Source organism: Cervus canadensis, chromosome 4 (assembly GCF_019320065.1).
Source record: "Cervus canadensis isolate Bull #8, Minnesota chromosome 4, ASM1932006v1, whole genome shotgun sequence".
NCBI classification, from domain to species: domain Eukaryota; kingdom Metazoa; phylum Chordata; class Mammalia; order Artiodactyla; family Cervidae; genus Cervus; species Cervus canadensis.
Genome location: NC_057389.1, coordinates 50358570 through 50379818, shown reverse-complemented (window position 1 = coordinate 50379818; position 21249 = coordinate 50358570). Strand labels below are relative to the sequence as shown.

At 39.8% G+C, this 21249-nt stretch overlaps 1 protein-coding gene across 2 annotated transcripts in view; it reads left to right on the top strand.

The window, feature by feature from the left end:
* The window catches only part of STK32A (serine/threonine kinase 32A), a 137657-nt gene that overhangs the window by 109576 nt on the left and 6832 nt on the right, over positions 1-21249 (top strand). For both annotated transcript variants that reach the window (XM_043465070.1, XM_043465069.1), the window contains exons 8-11: positions 1567-1664; positions 8198-8314; positions 10920-11045; positions 12669-12797. In XM_043465070.1, the coding sequence (XP_043321005.1) occupies positions 1567-1664; positions 8198-8314; positions 10920-11045; positions 12669-12797 (470 nt within the window). The remainder of the gene's footprint in view (positions 1-1566; positions 1665-8197; positions 8315-10919; positions 11046-12668; positions 12798-21249) is intronic.

The following is a 21249-nucleotide window of genomic DNA, read 5'->3' as shown; positions in this document are numbered from 1 at the left end:
GGTTCGATCCCTGGGCTGGGAAGATCCCCTGGAGGAGGACATGGCAGCCCACTCCTGTATCCTTGCCTGGAGAATCCCCATGGACAGAGTAGCTTGGCGGGCTACAGTCCCTGAGGTTGCAAAGAGCAGGACATGACTGAAGCAAATGAGCACAGACAACAAGGTCCTCCTGTGAGGCACAGGGAATTATATTCAGGATCATGTGATAAATCAGGATGGAAAAAATGTATATATATATGTGTATGACTGAGGTGCTTTGCTGTACAGAAGTAATTAACATCATAATTCAACTATACTTCAATTTGAAAAAAAAGGAAGAATTACGGATCGAAGAGTCAATGCCCATGACTGATATAAAACTCTTCTCTGAGTGCCCCGCCCTTTCTCCTCTCCTTTATCCCCAGTATCAGGCTGCAGGTGCTGCTCCTGCCCCTTCCAGATGATTCCAAACCGGAAAACCAATCTCCTGTAGTTGGAGCCAAATTCTGAACATTGTTTGCCACAGTAATACAAATTTATGTCCTGACCACAATCCTTCCAAATCAAGACAACGAAGTAGCATCTTCTCAGCCTTCTTGCTTACAGAGTCAGCCAGACATTTGAGGCCTGATGGGATCCAGTTTTTCATAGGCACATGTTCTAAGTCAAAGAAGAATTTGTCCGTTAAGAACTGTGCATGCCTTACTAACACGTATATATGGAATTTAGAAAGATGGTAATAACCCTATATGCAAAACAGAAAAAGAGACACAGATGTACAGAACAGACTTTTGGACTCTGTGGGAGAAGGCGAGGGTGGGATGTTTCGAGAGAACAGCATCGAAACATGTATATTATCTATAGTGAAACAGATCACCAGCCCAGGTTGGATGCATGAGACAAGTGCTCGGGCCTGGTGCACTGGGAAGACTCAGAGGGATCGGGTAGAGAGGGAGGTGGGAGGGGGGATCGGGATGGGGAATACATGTAAATCCATGGCTGATTCATGTCAATGTATGACAAAACCCACTACAATATTGTAAAGTGATTAGCGTCCAACTAATGAGAATAAATGAAAAAAAAAAAAAAGAAGAAGAAGAAGAAGAAAGGGAAAGAATGACTCAAGCAAAAAAAAAAAAAAAAAAAAGAACTGTGCATGCCTGTGTGTGTTGGTGATGAATGAGAAAGGCTAGAAAATTAGAAAATTTGCCTACAGTGAGCAATCTGACAACGGATGATAAACACCCTTAGAAGTGTTTATACCCTGTTCCCTGGTAATTTGCTTTTGAAGGAACATGTTTGAAGATAGATTTGTTAATGTCTCAGGGAGCAAAGCAGGCTTCCCAGGTGGCTCAGTGGTAAAGAATCCGCCTGCCCATGCAGGAGATGCGGGTTCAATCCCTGGGTTGGGGAGATGCCCTGGAGGAGGAAATGGCAACCCACTCCAGTATTCTTGCCTGGAGAATCCTATGGACAGAGGAGCCAGGCAGGCTACAGTCCATAGGGTTAGAGAGTCAGATACAACTGAACACGCACAATTCACTCAATCAGGGAGTAAAACTAACTTAACTCTTCTGTGTTTTTCAGCACCTGAGATGTTCAACTGCAGAAGAGAAGCAGGCTATTCCTTTGCTGTTGACTGGTGGTCACTGGGAGTGACAGCATATGAGCTGCTGAGAGGCCGGGTACAGTAGAATTACATTTATCTTTGATTACTCTTCCAGTAAGTTTCATTTTTACAGTGAAAGAATGGAATTTTTTTTTTTTTTTGCTAAAAATCAAGTAGTTTGTTTCAGAGATGAAATTAACTCTGCCATGTGATGCTGGTTGCAACCCTTGGGATTTCTGCCCATAATTAATTCAGTCTTCTACATATGGGACCAAGAAAATGAGTTGACATTAAATTATGCAGATAAAATTAAATGAATTATAGGGAAATTATCAACTCCCAGAGAGGGAAAATCAATACACCTCATGCCCTATCTTGTATAAATATATTTGTTTGTTTAAAGAAAATCATTTTGCAGTTACAGTCCAAGGCTTTGATTCAGACACACTTCCCCAAAGTGAGTGTGAATTATTAGTCCAACACAATTCATGCCCTGTCTTGTTGGATTTCTGTCTTTCATTTGGTTCTGGATTCAGTGGCAAATTAGAGTAGTTTCCTTTTAAAAGTAACATTTCTTAAACTAAGAAAATGCCTAATTTTGCTCAGAAGAGATTTTTTTTTTCTCCCTCCCATATTATTGTACCTCCCGATAGTTCCCTGTGATTGGCTGTAACTGAGAATGTATTAACACCATTAGTTTCATTTTTCTTTCTTCTTTTGCTTAAGAAAGGTGGAGAAAAGTGACTGTTAGGTTGCTGAATTTGTATCTACATATATGTTATCAGCTATAGTGAATGTTATATTTGTTGTGGTTGTTGTTCCGTCTCTAAGTCGTGTCTGACTCTTTGCAACCCCTTGGACTGCAGCACACCAGGCTCCTCTGTCCTCCACTGTCTCCTAGAGTTTGCTCAAATCCATGTCCATTGACTTGGTGATGCTATCTAACCATCTCATCTTCTGTGCTCCCTTCTCCTTTTCCTTCTTCAGCTCATAACTAAAAGTGTGTATGCTTTTACCAGCCTCTCCCTATGTTCCCCACCCTCAACCCTTGGCAACTATACTTACTATTCTACTGTTTCTATAAGCTTGACTTTTTCCCCCAAAGATTTCATATAAATGATATCATGCAGTATTTGTCTTCTCTGAGTTATTTCACTTTGCATATTGGACACAAGGCCCATCTATGTTGTTACAATCAGGATTTCCTTTTTTCTTATGGCTGAATAATATTCCATTACTCATATATATTGTATGTGAATATGTATTTTATATGTTATATGTAATGCTCCATTATTCTTTTATAATATATCCATATCTGCTGCAATGCAGGAGACGTGGGTTCAGTCCCTGGGTTGGGAAGATCCCCTAGAGAAGGGAAGGGCAACACACTCCAGTATTCTTGCCTGGAGAGACCCATGGACAGAGGAGCCTGGTGGGCTATAGTGATTGGCTTTGCAATGGTTGCAAAGTCAGACATGATTGAGTGACTGAACACACATATGATGAATATTATGTGTAAATATATGTACTTAGTCGTGTCCAACTCTTTGTGACCTCGTAGACCGTAGCCTGCCAGGCTCCTCTGTCCATGAAACTTTTCAGGCAAGAATACTGAAACAGGTAGCCATTTCCTTCTCCAGGGGATCTTCCCGACACAAGGATTGAACCTGTGTCTGTCATGTCTTCTGCATTGGCAGGCGGGTTCTTTATCACTTGCACCACTTGGGAAGCCCCATATAAATACATGTGTGTATAAATATATATATATTACATATGCACATGTCTTTATTAATCTGTTAGTGGACATTTAGGTTGTTTTGGTGTCTTGGCTGCTGTGAATAACGTTGAAATGAACATGGCAATGCAGAGTCTCTTTTGTAAAGCACAAATCTCACTTTTCCTAGTGAAGAATAAATGTTGCTACCTAATTCCTCACACGCATATACCCTTCATCTGCCTTATCAACCCTCCCCTCCCCCACACACTCGTCAGACACCTTAGCTGGTCATCCTTTGCTCTTTAGTACCAGGTTAACTTTTCAGATTTTGCTTCAGTATGAACGATGCTGACTCTTCGCAAACTCACTTCAGCTTCTTTGGACTTCCTCATCTCTCGAGGCATCCCTCAAAGGTCTTCTTCTCATTCCTTTGCCCATAAAGATATTTCCTAAGATAAACCCTGTATGTTTTTTAAATAACTCTTTGAATAAGTTTGGAAATCGCTAAATTAAGTTTGAATAAAGTTCAGGAGGTGTCTAAATTGTAGAACTTTTGAGAATCCTTATATTTCATGTAGCTGTTCATTTCTAACAAAGGACAGACTTGGACTGTCCCAAATTTCTTTTGCAGGAAAAGCCTTTCTCCAGGTCTTTTCATACTCAGATCCTACCCATTCTTTACGGACCTCAACAACACAACTCCTTCTCTGAAGAAACTTTCTCTGATCTCTCTAGCTAAAGTGATCTGTGTATCTTCCAAATATTTATGTACTTTCTCTCTCTTATATATGGATATTCCCTGGTGGCTCAAGTGGTAAAGAGTTTGCCCCGGTATGGGAGACCCTGCAGTGTTTAATCCCTAGGTTGGGAAGATCCCCTGGAGAAGGAAATGGCAACCCACTCCAGTATTCTTGCCTGGAAAATTCCATGGACAGAGGAGCCTGGCAGGCTACAGTCCATGGGATCACAAAGAGTTGGACACAACTGAGCGATTTCACTACTTTCTTATAACCCTTCTGAATTTAAAATTATTGAAAAAGTATAGAAAAGCAGAAAAATAAAGGTAGAAGTCAACCACATCCTCTAAAGCAAAGTCTCAGTTAAGAAATTAAACCCTCCTTTGACCTTCCAAATCTCATCTTTCAGAGTGTATTCACTTCTAAACCTTTTCTGCTTTTATAGTCTATTTTCACATACATGCACATACACATTGTTATTGTTGCTTCAGTAAAAATAAAATTATGCTTTAACCTTCTGTTGAGACCTTTTTTTTTCTGTTCTAGGATTAAAGCCATTTCATAAATGTATTGCCCTTGTAAATTTTTCTAGCTATATCAATTTTCATGTTTTCAATCTCTTCTATATTATGAGTATAAATTTATTAAAGGTAAAGCCAGTGTTTTATAAATACCCACAGTATTTAGCTGTAAATAGGTACCCGCCAAATGTTTGTTGAATGTATGGGGGAATAAGTCAATACAAATCAATTCTGACATATTCTTGGAGAGAATCACCAAGGAGACTGTATGTAATTATGTTTCAAAATAAAGCCAACTCAAAGAAATGAAATAGCAACATTTAATTACAACTAGCAACACAAATAAACCACAGAAGAAAGGTGCTAAACAGTCATTCCCTCCACATGGACAGATTGTGATTTACAGAAAATACATGCTTCAAGGGCTTCCGTGGTGGCTCGGATGGTAAAGAATCTGTCTGCAATGTGAGAAACCTGGGTTCGATCCCTGTGTTGGGAAGATCCCCAGGAGAAGCAGGTAAAAGGCTACCCACTCCAGTATTCTGCCCTGGAGAATTCCATGGACTGTATAGCCCATGGGGTTGCAAAGAGTTGGACATGACAGAGCGACTTTCACTTTCATATGCTTCAAAGGGAAATGTGCCTGAAGCATCCCTGTGGTGTAAGAGCCTGACCATGGTCTTGATGAATGGGTCCCTTAGCCCTTAAGTTTCTTTTCATTCTCTATGTCCCAGCTCACACAGTAAAGGCAAGATCCACATCTTCTCTAGTTATAATATCCATAGTATTAGCTTATGATAGGGACATACGTTGTTTTGCACTAATTGTACATCCTTGGCTGAAGCTCTTTTGCTTTTGTACTCCTGAAATAAGATTAGAATCACACTTTGTCCCATCTGACATTTTACCTTTTCCATCTTGTTTATTCTTTATATTCTCATTCTTAATTTATATGCTACCCTAGAATTGTCTGCTATATTCTGTCATTGTACACTGTTATTTTTCTTTATATCACTGTATCCCATTGACTTCTGTGTGAATGTGCATGTATATCTGTACAGTCTCTGTAATTATTCATGGCTTCACTGAATAGACTATAGGCTCCACCAGTGTAGAAATCCCATCTGTCCTGTCTTCATTGTATCCCCAGTGCCCAGCAGAGGTGCTGAAACATTACAGGCATTCCATCAATATTTGATAAGTGAGTAAATATACAGTTCTGGTTGTTGATGGCTTAATGTGGATTTTAAAATTTAGAACTAGAAAAATAGGTTATTGTATAAGACAAAGGCAATTGGACTATTTGGAATAAGTGGACAGACCATGAGGATTTAAAAATATATATATATTGAATTCAGTCCTATGGCCTTCTAAAATAAAAGAAAAAATGCAGCATAATCTTAAACCATTTGCTTATAGCACTTGTCAGTTAATTTGTTAGTTTATCAAAGCATTTTGTGAATTTTAGATGTCTCAGAATTAGGTTTAGAAATATCAGTGGACTGAAGAAGAAAACTTAAAAAAAGAAAACATACACACACACTCATATAACCCCAGAAGCTTGAATGTGTCAACTTGCCCTAGCTCTTAATGGTAAACATGCAGTGAGTCACAGGTAGTGACCCACAGAGCCCTCGGCTTGCAAACAGTCAATAAACATTGATGATGTTGATAAGGTACACTCTTTTTCTGGTACTGAGTTACAAGGTTATTTCCACTCTGTCATTACTGAAACAGATGAATTAATTATGGTCATTTATTCAGTCTTAAGGGAAGAAAGTATGTGGCAGTGTTTTTAAACCTCACGTAAAAAAAAAATAAAGTTTGGCCAAGCTCTCTTTTAGGGAGTCAGACCTAGCACTTCCTGGTTCCCTGGGTAACAGGTGTTGACATGACATGTTTAGAATTAAGACTTCCTTCACATCACCTTTATTGCTGACTCATCTTCCTATTCATGATCTACATTTATTGGGTTGGCCAAAAAGTTCACTCAGGTTTTTCTATGAGATTGTTTGGAAAAACCTGAATGAACCTTTTGTCCAACTCAATATCTCCACCATTCTTTTTACCTTTATTTCAATAATAATAACATCTCTCCTGTATTGTGTCTAATATATATCAGTCACTCTATTGAGAACTTTACATGTATCATGTCATTTAATTTTCCCAACAATCCTCTAAAGTGGTTCATTTTACAGAAGGAATAGAAACTAAAATTGACTGGCTCAGTTTAGCACTCAAATCCTTTTGCCTTCAAAGCTTAAACACTTAATTACATTATATGACCTTCATATACTTCATATACCTCAAATACTGATATCAACAAGGAAAAATTAAACTCTTTCATTTCTCCCAATTTATCAGTCCATGGTCATTGTGCCTTGAAAGACCCAGGCACATGATAAATGTACACAGTCACAGTTACTGTCCTATTGTTGGTTAATCTAATGTGAAAATCTTGTTCATCCAACAAACATATAATGAGCACTTACTAGGTGCTAGGTCCCAAGGGCAAAAAATGCAAATATGGTATGGAAATGGCAACCCACTCCAGTATTCTTGCCTAGAGAATCCTGTGGATGGAGGAGCCTGGTGGGCTGCTGTCCATGGGGTCGCACAGAGTCGGACAGGACTGCAGCGACTTAGCAGCAGCAGCCCCTAGCTTTAAGTAGCTCACTTCACAGAGAGAATCCCAGGGCGAATCCTTTATGAAACAAAGAAATCAGCATTGGTAAAGGCTGCCCTCTAGTGGACATCTGTGAAAATTACTAACAAATTACTTCCTTTCATTTCTTTCCCTCTTTCCCCCAAGTTAAAATTATAGCAGAGGCTGGCTCTCTTGAAACTAAAAATACTTTTGCCTCATCATAAAATTCTCCACCCAACTCCACAGAACTAGCAGCTCATTGCATTTGGAGGAGAGGTTGAAGTCTTCTGTGTAACCTTCCAACCTGAACTTTGTCCTTATGATTCAAAGAATTAAAAAGAGGTGTGTGCCTGGTAAAACTCTGAATCTCTTTATAATCAGCACTTAAATAATAATTTTTAAAACTTCTATTTACTGAGCACTTGGCTTCTCTGGTGGCTCAGAGAGTAAAGAACCCACCTGCAAAGCAGAAGACCCAGGTTTGATCCCTGGGTTGGAAAGATTCCCAGGAGAAGGGAATGACAACCCACTCCAGTATTCTTGCCTGGCAAATTCCACGGACAGAGGGGCCTGGCGGGCTACAGTCCACGGGGTCGCAGAGTCTGACATGACTGAGCTGCTAACTCTACACACTGTTCAGTATTTTAGGTAAATACTTCTCTAAATTAACCTTATAAGACAGTTCCAAATTGACATCTCAGAGGTGGATTTAGCCCACAAAAAAGTTTCTTTTACCCAGAGGGATTACCAGCTTTTAAGAACTTGGAGGTTTCCTGAGAAACTGTAGTCTTTCTGTATCTTTTTAAAAAGCAGGAAATGTGGCAACCATGTACTATATCTGCATATGGCAACAAAACAATCAGCTGGAAGGGATTAGAAGATCCTACTGATATTTCATTGGTTGAAAATTTAGCTTGGAAACATTTACAAAGCAATGTTTTTCCTTTTACCCTATAAAAATGAAGACTCTCACTTCTCTCTTTTAAGAGACCGTATCATATTCGCTCCAGTACTTCCAGCAAGGAAATTGCACACATGTTTGAGACAGCACTAGTGACTTACCCTTCTGCCTGGTCACAGGAGATGGTATCCCTTCTTAAAAAGGTAAGGATGAATGCAGGACAAAAGGAAGTGATAAAAAGAAGCAGGCGATCTGGTTGGAAGGTTAAGTTACAGGGACTTCCCTGGAGGTCCAGTGTTGTTAAGACTTTGCCTTCCAATGCAGGGGTTGGGAGTTCAAGCTTTGGCCAGGGAACTAAGATCCCACATGCCTTACCACCAAAAAACCAAAACATAAAGAATAAAAGCAATATTGTAACAAATTCAATGACGACTTAAAAAAAAACAGTCCACATCAAAACAAAAAAATGGTTATGATACTGGAGGCCGTCATAATAATATACATTTCTGGAGTGGGTTTTGCAGCTAACAGATTTCAAATACCTGGCTTTGTTAATAAGGCAATGCACACATGTCCTCTTGAATGTCTCAAAAGACATTTCAAATTCCATGTGCCCCAAATGGAATTCTTGAACTCTGTATTTCCTGGACTTTCTCCAGCGTTCCCTCACTCAGTCACTGGCCTCTCCATCCACCCACTTATACAAGGCAGAACTGGAAATCACTCATCATCCTCATATCCACTCCATCACCACGTTCTGTTATTTGACCTTTTAAATACCTTTTGAAGCTGACACTTCTCTCCCTCTCCCCTGCTATCTTCTTCCCAGTCCCACTGCCATCAAGGTTAGATTGCCCTGTACATTTTTACACACTCCATTCTGCTCTCTGCTTTGCCCCACAGGGACCTGTTCAAAGCACAGGTCATTGTTTTCCTATTGTTCTTATGATAAAGATCAAAATAATTTGTTTGGTGTAAAGGTTCTAACCACCCCTCGAGTCTTATTTTAGACTTTCGTCCCCTGTTTGATGACACAAACTGCCTTGTGCTTCCTTTCCCTTCTCTTTCCCCTCCCCGACCTCACCCTCACATACCAGTCTCTCCCCCAGGCCTTTGCACATGCTCGTCTCACTGCCTAGAACACTGCTCCCACCCCCAGTTCTTCTGGCTCCCTTCTTTAGATTATTACTACTCAATGTGATTCACTAAGTGGTCCAAGTACATTAATTACTCCCCACCGGGTCCATAACAAAACATAGAAATTGAGAGAAGTGTTAAAAAACAAAAACAAAAACTTGTATAGCAGTTTGATGCTGCTGATCCCTCAAAGCACATGGTCAGTGGACTCCTCTCACTGAACAGGGTACCAGCCTATGTGGTGACGTCATGCTCAAATCACCAGTTGCACATGGTGTGGAGTTCCATACTAGCCACACACAGTAACACCACATATTGGTTTCAGTGGGTTGGAAATTAAACCAAAGAGAAATATCTAGCCCTTCTGCATAGTTTGAGAAACACAGCATTAGATCTCAGCTCAAATCTCTCTTCTTCAGGGAGCCTCCCTCTATTGTCAGCTCACACAAGCATGAACTTTCCTTCATCATATTTTTCACAATTTGAAATTACACATTGCACATGTGTGACTTTTGGGTTAATGCTGTTACTCTCAAGCTGCACAAGGGAAGGACCACATCTGATTTGTTCACCATGGTGTCCGCAGCACCTAACACACAGCCTGACAAGTGGTAAAATTTGGAATTTGAACTAATGAGGTCCAATGATTTTCATCAGATTTTTCAATGTACCCATGTTCACCAGGAAGACTAAGGAAAATTGAGGCAGAATCTCAATCATGTGTATTATGTGAAAGAAAAATGAGGAGCCCAAGAGGATGAACTTGCCTTTTTTCTGAAGAGAGAAAACTGCACAGGTTGTAGCTAGTCAAGGAAAAGAGCTTTGTGGACTAAGACTTCAAAACCTATGTCTCTTGTCTCTGGGTCAGGTGTTCTGTTTTCCAATAGGGATACTGCTGTTGGCGATGTCAAAAATACAGAATAGGGGCAGAGGTCATTTTCCATAAGCAAATTTTCCTTAGTTCCAAGACAGCCTTCTCACCCCAGAATTGCACCCTGATGACCCACAGTGATCACCTTCAGGCCCATCCTCAAGTGGAACTGCTCCTTCCCATCCAAACCACAGGACCGTAATGATATTGATTCTAGGGTGGTTTGAGTAAGGAAACAAAATCTTTAATCTCAGTTGACAAAACCCAGAACTGTTGCAGTAATCTTAATGACATCTTATCTGTGTCACTCCCAGTATATATTGATTAGTTATAAACATTGCTAAAATTTTTAGTGTGAAATGAATTTCATGTGTTAAAATCAGTGTACATTTTTCCACTCAAGAACAGATTTCTTAGTCACTTTAAACATGGCCTTATTTGAACATGGCCATGTTTAGTCATAGCTAAACCTAACAAAATAGGTTACTATCCCTTTTTTACAGATGGGTAAACTGAGGTTTAGAGAACAAACTTGCCCATCATCAATCAGTTACGGAATCAGGAGTCAAACATGTCTGACTCAGGAGGACAAGCTGTTTTCACTCACCACATGACCAACTTACAATTAATTCTGACCACTCATTATTATCTATATTATTTATTTATGGGACTAAGGAAGGAAAATACTACTTGTTTCCTTCAATCCTATTCCTGAAAATATTTATAGGGAATCTTTATGATTTTTTGCTCCCCAAGTTTTGACCTTGTTCATGATCTTGGTGTTTGTATTCCATTGGCAGCTACTTGAACTGAATCCGGACCACCGATTTTCCCATTTGTCTGATATTCAAAACTTCCCATATATGAATGATATGAACTGGGATGCAGTTCTGCAGAAGAGGCTCATTCCAGGATTTGTTCCTAACGTGAGTCAATCCTAATAAACCCTTAATAGCTCTCATTCATTGCATATTCTTCTGTGTGCCAGATACATACATGGTCTCATCAGATAACCACACCAGTGTTGTAAGACAGTCAATGTTCCTGTTTTACATATGAGAAAACCAAGGCACACACAGGGTAAGTTGGCTGACAAGGATCACATGGCTAGCAGGTGGCTAAGCTGGGATTCCAGTCTAGGTCAGTGTTGGGAGTTCTAGCTCCTAACTACTTTTTTGTGGCTTACTTTTAGTGGAAAAAAGTCCTAACCCTACAAATAGTCTTTTCCAGGAATCTGCCAATTTAAAATGTTTTCTCTGATTCCAAAGATGTAGGCATTTGTATCCAAGGAGTTTTGTGAGTCAAAGGAGTGAAAGCTTTTTGGGTTGGGTATTTGTTTTTACCATTCATTCCTCTTCCTCTGGTAGTTTGGACTTCGCTGGTGACCCAGATGGTAAAGCATCTGCCTGCGATGTGGGAGACCTGGGTTCGATCCCTGGGTTGGGAAGTCCCCTGGAGAAGGAAATGGCAACCCACTCCAGTACCCTTGCCTGGAAAAATCCCATGGCCAGAACAGCCTGGTAGGCTACAGTCCATGGGGTCACAGAGACCTACACGACTGAGCGACTTCACTTTCACTGATGGTTCTACACTGGGAACCATATTCTCAGTGACTAATAAGCAAAGGGAAATAAGTCCCACCTAGCCAAAAAACATCTGTGGCTTCCTGCATCTACTGAGCCCCAGCCAAGGAGCCAAGTGAGACCTCTAACCCCTGTCTCCCCACAGTCTGATTCTACACACTCAGTTGCAGGCAGACTGGCAGAATAATCATCTCTTAAAGGAGCCTGCAGAAACAATTCAGAGTTTTCTGTTCTTAAGCCCAGGCAGACACCTGCTATGGGCCTGTGGGGTTGTGATCCTTCATATACAAACAGCAGATGGGTGGGTGGGGTACAAAGCAAGAGGCACCAGAAGGCAATGGGGTGTAATTCTGGGATGGGGGAATGCCACCTTCTGGAGCAGCAGGAGGTGGGGTCCTACCTGGCCTACCTGGGGTCCAGCAGGGACCACTTCTTGGCTGACACATGAGGCCTTGGAGATCTAGGCACCTTTCCCGTAGTTTCTACTCTTTCACGCGCCATCCCTTCAGCGCTGCCTCCAGAGACCTTGTGTGCGTGCTTCTCTGGTTTAATTGTGAACCCGAATCATCTGGGGAGCTTGTTACACATGCAATTTCCTGGCCTGGTGTTCAGAAACACTGATCTGGAAGTCTGGTTGGGGAACTAGGGATCAACTTAGGGTGATTCTGATCTACCACTGAACCTACTTTGAGAAACATAACCCCAAAGGGCAAACTTTAGAAAGATAATTATAATAGGATTTCCTTTCTAATTCCTGGAAGGCCCCTTGGGAGTTTAGCAAAATAAACAAAATACAAAAAGAACATGAAAAACAAGGCTGGCGATAAATTACCTGAAACTTTGCATGGAAATCCCAGCTCATTATTCTTGGACTGTTCGTGCAGGACTGAGCTTTATTCTCCTTATTCAGTCCGGTTTATTTTTAGACAGGAATGTAAGGAATCAGTCAACCTGTCTTCCTTGCAGAAAGGCAGGCTGAATTGTGACCCCACCTTTGAACTCGAAGAAATGATTTTGGAGTCCAAGCCTCTTCACAAGAAAAAGAAGCGTCTGGCCAAGAAGGAGAAGGAGATGAGGAAATGCAATTCCTCTCAGGTAAACAGTCCCCTCACACTTAGGGTCGTGGGAATCTTCATGGCTGCTGCCATTTGTTGGAAAGCTTCCAGTGGGTGAGCTTCCCACAGGAACTGGCAGTTTCGTGACTGTGAGAAGGAGCTGAACACTCCAGCTTCGGAAAGCGAAGCCCTGGGCGTCCCAGCAGCAATCTTTTACATTTGAATGTCCTACCCAGGTCTCTGCAATTAACTTGATTCCCTAGTGCTTTCTCCTAACTCTCAATTCAAATGTTGTGATCTCCTGGAAGGGAATCTAATTGGCAAAGCCTAGGTCAGGTTACCAACCTTAAAATGATGGGAAATGTTGTTTAGTCACTAAGTTGTTTCTCAGCTGTTTTGAGCCCTATTCTTTTGAGGAATCACTGGGAGCAGCCAGTCCTGGAGGGGCATGTCTGGTCTTTGCTAGAAGCAGAATCTCCTGATGTCAGGGCTAGCCAAGTAGGGAGTGTCTAGTCACAGAAAAGATGGAATTATATGGTTGAGCATCATTGCTGGATTTCAGGCTGAATCAAATTAATTTTGTAACCAACTACATTATCCTCTGTCAGAGTTTAGAGGTCAGATTTCAGAAAAGTAACTTACAGGGGCTCAATAGGATTTTACACAGTGGTTTTGTGTGTAATAATGATGGTGAAGCATTAAATATTCACCTTGCCGCTAATGATCATCCATGGGCTTCCCTGGTGGCTCAGTGGTAAAGAATCTACCTGCCAATGGAAAGATCCTTTGTAGAAGGAAATGACAACACACTCCAGTATTTTTGCCCGGAAATCCCATGGACAGAGGAGCCTGGTGAGCTATAGTCCGTAGGGTCGCCAAAGAGTCAGACAGAATTTACCAGCTAAACAACAACAATGATCATCCATTCATCCACTCAATCATCCACCCACCTCCCTACACACTCAACTAATGGTCATCCATTCTTCCATCCCTCTGTATCCATTTGCTTAGGCTATTTTTATTGAATCCCTATTATCTGCCTCATTCTGTGCTAAACACTGGAAAGAGATATGAATAAGATATAATTCCTGCATTCACTGACATCCCTGTTCTCAGAGATTGCATAATCTTGTGGTTAAAATGGCTCTGAAAACAAGCAACCATTCTCAATGTTCTTAATTTCTCTAGTCCTCAGGGCATACTGTGCCCTTTAATGGTCAGTTAACCAAAGTCCACATCCTGTTTGTCCACGGAACTGGCCTCTGAGCAGATTCCCGTCTTTAAGTGTTTCCTAGGGCTCTCCAAGGAATGCTTTGCTGTACCACAAACCCATCTTGCTTGCTGCTTTTCACTTTACCCATCTTCCTCCTAATGATCTGTTGCTCTTCATATCATAACCAGCTGGCTTCTCCTGGCACGCGCATTCCTTTTCCCCCAGAGAGCTGCCTGTGTAGGCTCCTCTGTTAAGAGACCTCCAAATGTATCCAAGTATAAGACATCACCTTAATTATAAGTTTTTTCAAGTTTTAGAGATAACAGCAATTTGTGAGTAACTTGCCACGCCTTCCCTGCTCTAAATGATGTGTCTACCTTCCTCCCCATCCTTGTACCATGCCATTCTTGACCTCACTCAAAACCCTCAAGATGCATAGGTCCTGCTAGTGTCTGGCCCTTGCTCTTCCCTTTTCCTGGAATGTTCTCCTCTTGGACCTTCACTTAGAGGGCTTCCTCTCCTCTTTATGCCCCAAATGCCTCCTAATCAAAGGTGAGGTACCCTCTTTCCCAGCCCCTATTTTTAACTCCTTTATGACCTTGCACTTGTGTGTTTAGTTGCTCAGTCATGTCCGACTCTTGGGACGCCCTGGACGATAGCCCGCCAGACTCTTCTGTCCATGGGATTCTCCAGGCAAGAATCCTGGAGTGGGTTGCCATGCCCTCCTCCATGGGATCTTCCCAACCCATGGATTGAACCCATAGTTTATAAATTTTTTATTTATGCTTATTTGTGTGTCTTTTTCTGTCCCACTAAAATAAGGCTTCTCCTGTGCAAAGACCAGGTGTCAGTCTTAGCCACATTGTCTTCATGGTACCCCAAGAGTGCATGTATTAGAGGCTCAACCAGTGTCTGATCAACACATTAAAAGAAGAAAAATCTAAAACTGAACCATGAAGACTGGTTATTGCTGTTCTTAGAATTACAAGGTCAAGCTGCATCCACAGGACATCTTCCTGTGATCCCCTCTTGTCCTAGACCTAACCTGTGTCCAGTCACCAGGTTGCAGGGCAAACTCCCACACCTCCCATGGGAAAGGCTATGAGCCACTCACCCACAGTACAGAACCTCTGACATTTCCTAATGCCAAGGAGAAGGAAAAGCAATTTCTTCTTTTTCCCAGGTATCATGTCAATCTCAGAATCATTTGCTAAGAGGTGGTTTTGCTCATGATAAAGAGAGGCCTTTACATTGTTAATCAAAGTTTACATTCTCTTTACAGTCTTTTTGCTTGTCTTGTTTATAACCTTTTTATTATGGTAAAACATGTATAGGAAAATTTTCCATTTTAATTATGAAGTGTACAGTTTATTAAGTGCATTTGGAATATTGTGTACCCCCTACCACTGTCTATCCAAAATTTTTCAATACTCCCCAAACCACTGGTTTTTCTTTAATTTGTTTCAGCAGTGTTTGTACTCATCAGAGTACAAATCATTCACCTCCTTGGTTAAACTTATTTCTAGGTCTTTTATGCTTTTGGAGACATGGAAATAGAATTTTTTCTTAATTTCTTCCTAGATGATTAATTACTGCTGTGTAGAAACATAAGTGATTTTTCTGAATTAATCTGTACACTGCAATTGAATTCATTTATGAGCTCTAGTAGCTTCTTGATGGATACTCTGTAGTTTTCTATGTTAATATATAGGATTATGTCATCTGTATATTGAGATACTTTTAGTTCTTCCTTTCCAGTTTGGATTTGTTTATTGTTTTTTCCTGCCTGGTTGCTCTGGCTAGAAGTTCCAACATAATGTTGAATAGCAATGGTGAAAGCAGGTATCTTTGTTCTTTTTCTTTTCTTTTTTTTTTTTTGATTGATTTTAGATCGGCGATCTAATTTTATTTTATTTTTATTTATTTATTTATTTATTTTTTAATAGTTGGAGGCTAATTACTTCACAACATTTCAGTGGGGTTTGTCATACATTGACATGAATCAGCCATGGATTTACATGTATTCCCCATCCCGATCCCCCCTCCCACCTCCCTTTCTACCCAGTCCCTCTGGGTCTTCCCAGTGCACCAGGCCCGAGCACTTGTCTCATGCATCCCACCTGGGCTGGTGATCTGTTTCACCATAGATAATATACATGCTGTTCTTTTGAAACATCCCACCCTCACCTTCTCCCACAGAGTTCAAAAGTCTGTTCTGTACTTCTGTGTCTCTTTTTCTGTTTTGCATATAGGGTTACTGTTACCATCTTTCTAAATTCCATATATATGTGTTAGTATGCTGTAATGTTCTTTATCTTTCTGGCTTATTTCACTCTGTATAATGGGCTCCAGTTTCATCCATCTCATTAGAACTGATTCAAATGAGTTCTTTTTGATGGCTGAGTAATATTCCATGGTGATATGTACCACAGCTTCCTTATCCATTCATCTGCTGATGGGCATCTAGGTTGCTTCCATGTCCTGGCTATTATAAACAGTGCTGCGATGAACATTGGGCACGTGTCTCTTTCAGATCTGGTTTCCTCAGTGTGTATGCCCAGAAGTGGGATTGCTGGGTCATATGGCAGTTCTATTTCCAGTTTTTTAAGAAATCTCCACACTGTTTTCCATAGCGGCTGTACTAGTTTGCATTCCCACCAACAGTGTAAGAGGGTTCCCTTTTCTCCACACCCTCTCCAGCATTTATTGCTTGTAGACTTTTGGATAGCAGCCATCCTGACTGGCGTGTAATGGTACCTCATTGTGGTTTTGATTTGCATTTCTCTGATAATGAGTGATGTTGAGCATCTTTTCATGTGTTTGTTAGCCATCTGTATGTCTTCTTTGGAGAAATGTCTGTTTAGTTCTTTGGCCCATTTTTTGATTGGGTCATTTATTTTTCTGGAATTGAGCTGCAGGAGTTGCTTGTATATTTTTGAGATTAATCCTTTGTCTGTTTCTTCATTTGCTATTATTTTCTCCCAATCTGAGGGCTGTCTTTTCACCTTACTTATAGTTTCCTTTGTAGTGCAAAAGCTTTTAAGTTTCATTAGGTCCCATTTGTTTAGTTTTGCTTTTATTTCCAATATTCTGGGAGGTGGGTCATAGAGGATCTTGCTGTGATTTATGTCGGAGAGTGTTTTGCCTATGTTCTCCTCTAGGAGTTTTATAGTTTCTGGTCTTACATTTAGATCTTTAATCCATTTTGAGTTTATTTTTGTGTATGGTGTTAGAAAGTGTTCTAGTTTCATTCTTTTACAAGTGGTTGACCAGTTTTCCCAGCACCACTTGTTAAAGAGGTTGTCTTTTTTCCATTGTATATCCTTGCCTCCTTTGTCAAAGATAAGGTGTCCATAGGTTCGTGGATTTATCTCTGGGCTTTCTATTCTGTTCCATTGATCTATATTTCTGTCTTTGTGCCAGTACCATACTGTCTTGATGACTGTGGCTTTGTAGTAGAGTCTGAAGTCAGGCAGGTTGATTCCTCCAGTTCCATTCTTCTTTCTCAAGATTATTTTGGCTATTCGAGGTTTTTTTGTATTTCTATACAAATTGTGAAATTATTTGTTCTAGTTCTGTGAAAAATACCGTTGGTAGCTTGATAGGGATTGCATTGAATCTATAGATTGCTTTGGGTAGAATAGCCATTTTGACAATATTGATTCTTCCAATCCATGAACACGGTATGGTTCTCCATCTGTTTGTGTCCTCTTTGATTTCTTTCATCAGTGTTTTATAGTTTTCTATGTATAGGTCTTTTGTTTCTTTAGGTAGATATACTCCTAAGTATTTTATTCTTTTTGTTGCAATGGTGAATGGTATTGTTTCCTTAATTTCTCTTTCTGTTTTTCGTTGTTAGTATATAGGAATGCAAGGGATTTCTGTGTGTTAATTTTATATCCTGCAACTTCACTATATTCATTGATTAGCTCTAGTAATTTTCTGGAAGAGTCTTTAGGGTTTTCTATGTAGAGGATCATGTCATCTGCAAACAGCAAGAGTTTCACTTCTTCTTTTCCTATCTGGATTCCTTTTACTTCTTCTTCTGCTCTGATTGCTGTGGCCAAAACTTCCAACACTATGTTGAACAGTAGTGGTGAGAGTGGGCACCCTTGTCTTGTTCCTGATTTCAGGGGAAATGCTTTCAATTTTTCACCATTGAGGGTGATGCTTGCTGTGGGTTTGTCATATATAGCTTTTATTATGTTGAGGTATGTTCCTTCTATTCTTGCTTTCTGGAGAGTTTTAATCATAAATGAGTGTTGAATTTTGTCAAAGGCTTTCTCTGCATCTATTGAGATAATCATATGGTTTTTATCTTTCAATTTGTTAATGTGGTGTATTACATTGATTGATTTGCGGATATTAAAGAATCCTTGCATTCCTGGGATAAAGCCCACTTGGTCATGGTGTATGATTTTTTTAATATGTTGTTGGATTCTGTTTGCTAGAATTTTGTTAAGGATTTTTGCATCTATGTTCATCAGTGATATTGGCCTGTAGTTTTCTTTTTTTGTGGCATCTTTGTCTGGTTTTGGAATTAGGGTGATGGTGGCCTCATAGAATGAGTTTGGAAGTTTACCTTCATCTGCAATTTTCTGGAAGAGTTTGAGTAAGATAGGTGTTAGCTCTTCTCTAAATTTCCAGCTCAAAACTCATTACTGGGCACTCCATTGCTCTCCAAAGAGAAGAAATCAAGTTCCACGTACCAGAACACCGACTCAAGCTTCCCTAACCAGGAAACCTTGACAAGCCAATCGTCTAACCCCACCCAATGGGTAAAACCTCCACAATAAAAAGGAACCACAGACCTCCAGAATACAGAAAGCCCACTGCAGACACAGCAATCTAAACAAGATGAAAAGGCAAAGAAATACCCAACAGGTAAAGGAACATGAAAAATGCCCACCAAGTCAAACAAAAGAGGAGGAGATAGGGAGTCTACCTGAAAAAGAATTTAGAATAATGATAATAAAAATGATCCAAAATCTTGAAAACAAAATGGAGTTACAAATAAATAGCCTGGAGACAAAGATTGAAAAGATGCAAGAAATGTTTAATAAAGACCTAGAAGAAATAAAAAAGAGTCAATTAAAAATGAATAATGCAATGAATCAGATCAAAAACACTCTGGAGGGAACCAAGAGTAGAATAATGGAGACAGAAAATAGGATAAGTGAGGTAGAAGATAAAATGGTGGAAATAAATGAAGCAGAGAGGAAAAAAGAAAAAAGAATCAAAAGAAATGAGGACAACCTCAGGGACCTCTGGAACAATGTGAAACGCCCCAACATTCGAATCATAGGAGTCCCAGAAGAAGAAGACAAAAAGAAAGGCCATGAGAAAATACTCAAGGAGATAATAGCTGAAAACTTCCCTAAAATGGGGAAGGAAATAGCCACCCAAGTCCAAGAAACCCAGAGAGTCCCAAACAGGATAAACCCAAGGCAAAACACCCCAAGACACATATTAATCAAATTAACAAAGATCAAACACAAAGAACAAATATTAAAAGCAGCAAGGGAGAAACAACAAATAACACACAAAGGGATTCCCATAAGGATAACAGCTGATCTATCAATAGAAACCCTCCAGGCCAGAAGGGAATGGCAGGACATACTGAAAGTAATGAAAGAGAATAACCTACAACCTAGATTACTGTACCCAGCAAGGATCTCATTCAGATATGAAGGAGAATTCAAAAGCTTTACAGATAAGCAAAAGCTGAGAGAATTCAGCACCACCAAACCAGCTCTTCAACAAACGCTAAAGGATCTTCTCTAGACAGGAAATACAGAAAGGTTGTATAAACGTGAACCCAAAACAACAAAGTAAATGGCAATGGGACCACACCTATCAATAATTACCCTAAATGTAAATGGGTTGAATGCCCCAACCAAAAGACAAAGATTGGCTGAATGGATACAAAAACAAGACCCCTATATATGCTGTCTATAAGAAACCCACCTCAAAACAAGAGACACATACAGACTAAAAGTGAAGGGCTGGAAAAAAATATTTGACGCAAACAGAGACAAAAAGAAAGCAGGAGTCGCAATACTCATATCAGATACAATAGACTTGCAAATAAAGGATGTGAAAAGAGACAAAGAAGGACACTACATAATGATCAAAGGATCAATCCAAGAAGAAGATATAACAATTATAAATATATATGCACCCAACACAGGAGCACCTCAATATGTACAGCAAACGCTAACGAGTATGAAAGAGGAAATTAATAGTAACACAATAATAGTGGGAGACTTTAATACCCCACTCACAACTATGGATAGATCAACTAAACAGAAAATTAACAAGGAAACACAAACCTTAAATAACACAATGGACCAGCTAGACCTAATTGATATCTATAGGACATTTCACCCGAAAACAATCAACTTCACCTTTTTGTCAAGTGCACACGGAACCTTCTCCAGAATAGATCACATCCTGGGCCATAAATCTGGTCTTGGAAAATTAAAAAAAATTGAAATCATTCCAGTCATCTTTTCTGACCACACTGCAGTAAGATTAGATCTCAATTATAGGAAAAAAATTGTTAAAAATTCAAACATATGGAGGCTAAATTACACGCTTCTGAATAACCAACAAATCATAGAAGAAATCAAAAAAGAAATCAAAATATGTATAGAAATGAATGAAAATGAAAACACAACAACCCCAAAGCTATGGGACACTGTAAAAGCAGTGCTAAGGGGAAGGTTCATAGCATTACAGGCTTACATCAAGAAACAAGAAAAAAGCCAAATAAATAACCTAACTCTACACCTAAAGCAATTAGAGAAGGAAGAAATGAAGAACCCCAGGGTTAGCAGAAGGAAAGAAATCTTAAAATTAGGGCAGAAATAAATGCAAAAGAAACTAAAGAGACCATAGCAAAAATCAACAAAGCTAAAAGCTGGTTTTTTGAAAAAATAAACAAAATTGACAAACCATTAGCAAGACTCATTAAGAAACAAAGGGAGAAGAACCAAATTAACAAAATTAGAAATGAAAATGGAGAGATCACAACAGACAACACTGAAATACAAAGGATCATAAGAGACTACTACCAGCAGCTCTATGCCAATAAAATGGACAACTTGGATGAAATGGACAAATTCTTAGAAAAGTATAACTTTCCAAAACTGAACCAGGAAGAAATAGATCTTAACAGACCCATCACAAGCAAGGAAATCGAAACTGTAATCAAAAATCTTCCAGCAAACAAAAGCTCAGGACCAGATGGCTTCACAGCTGAATTCTACCAAAAATT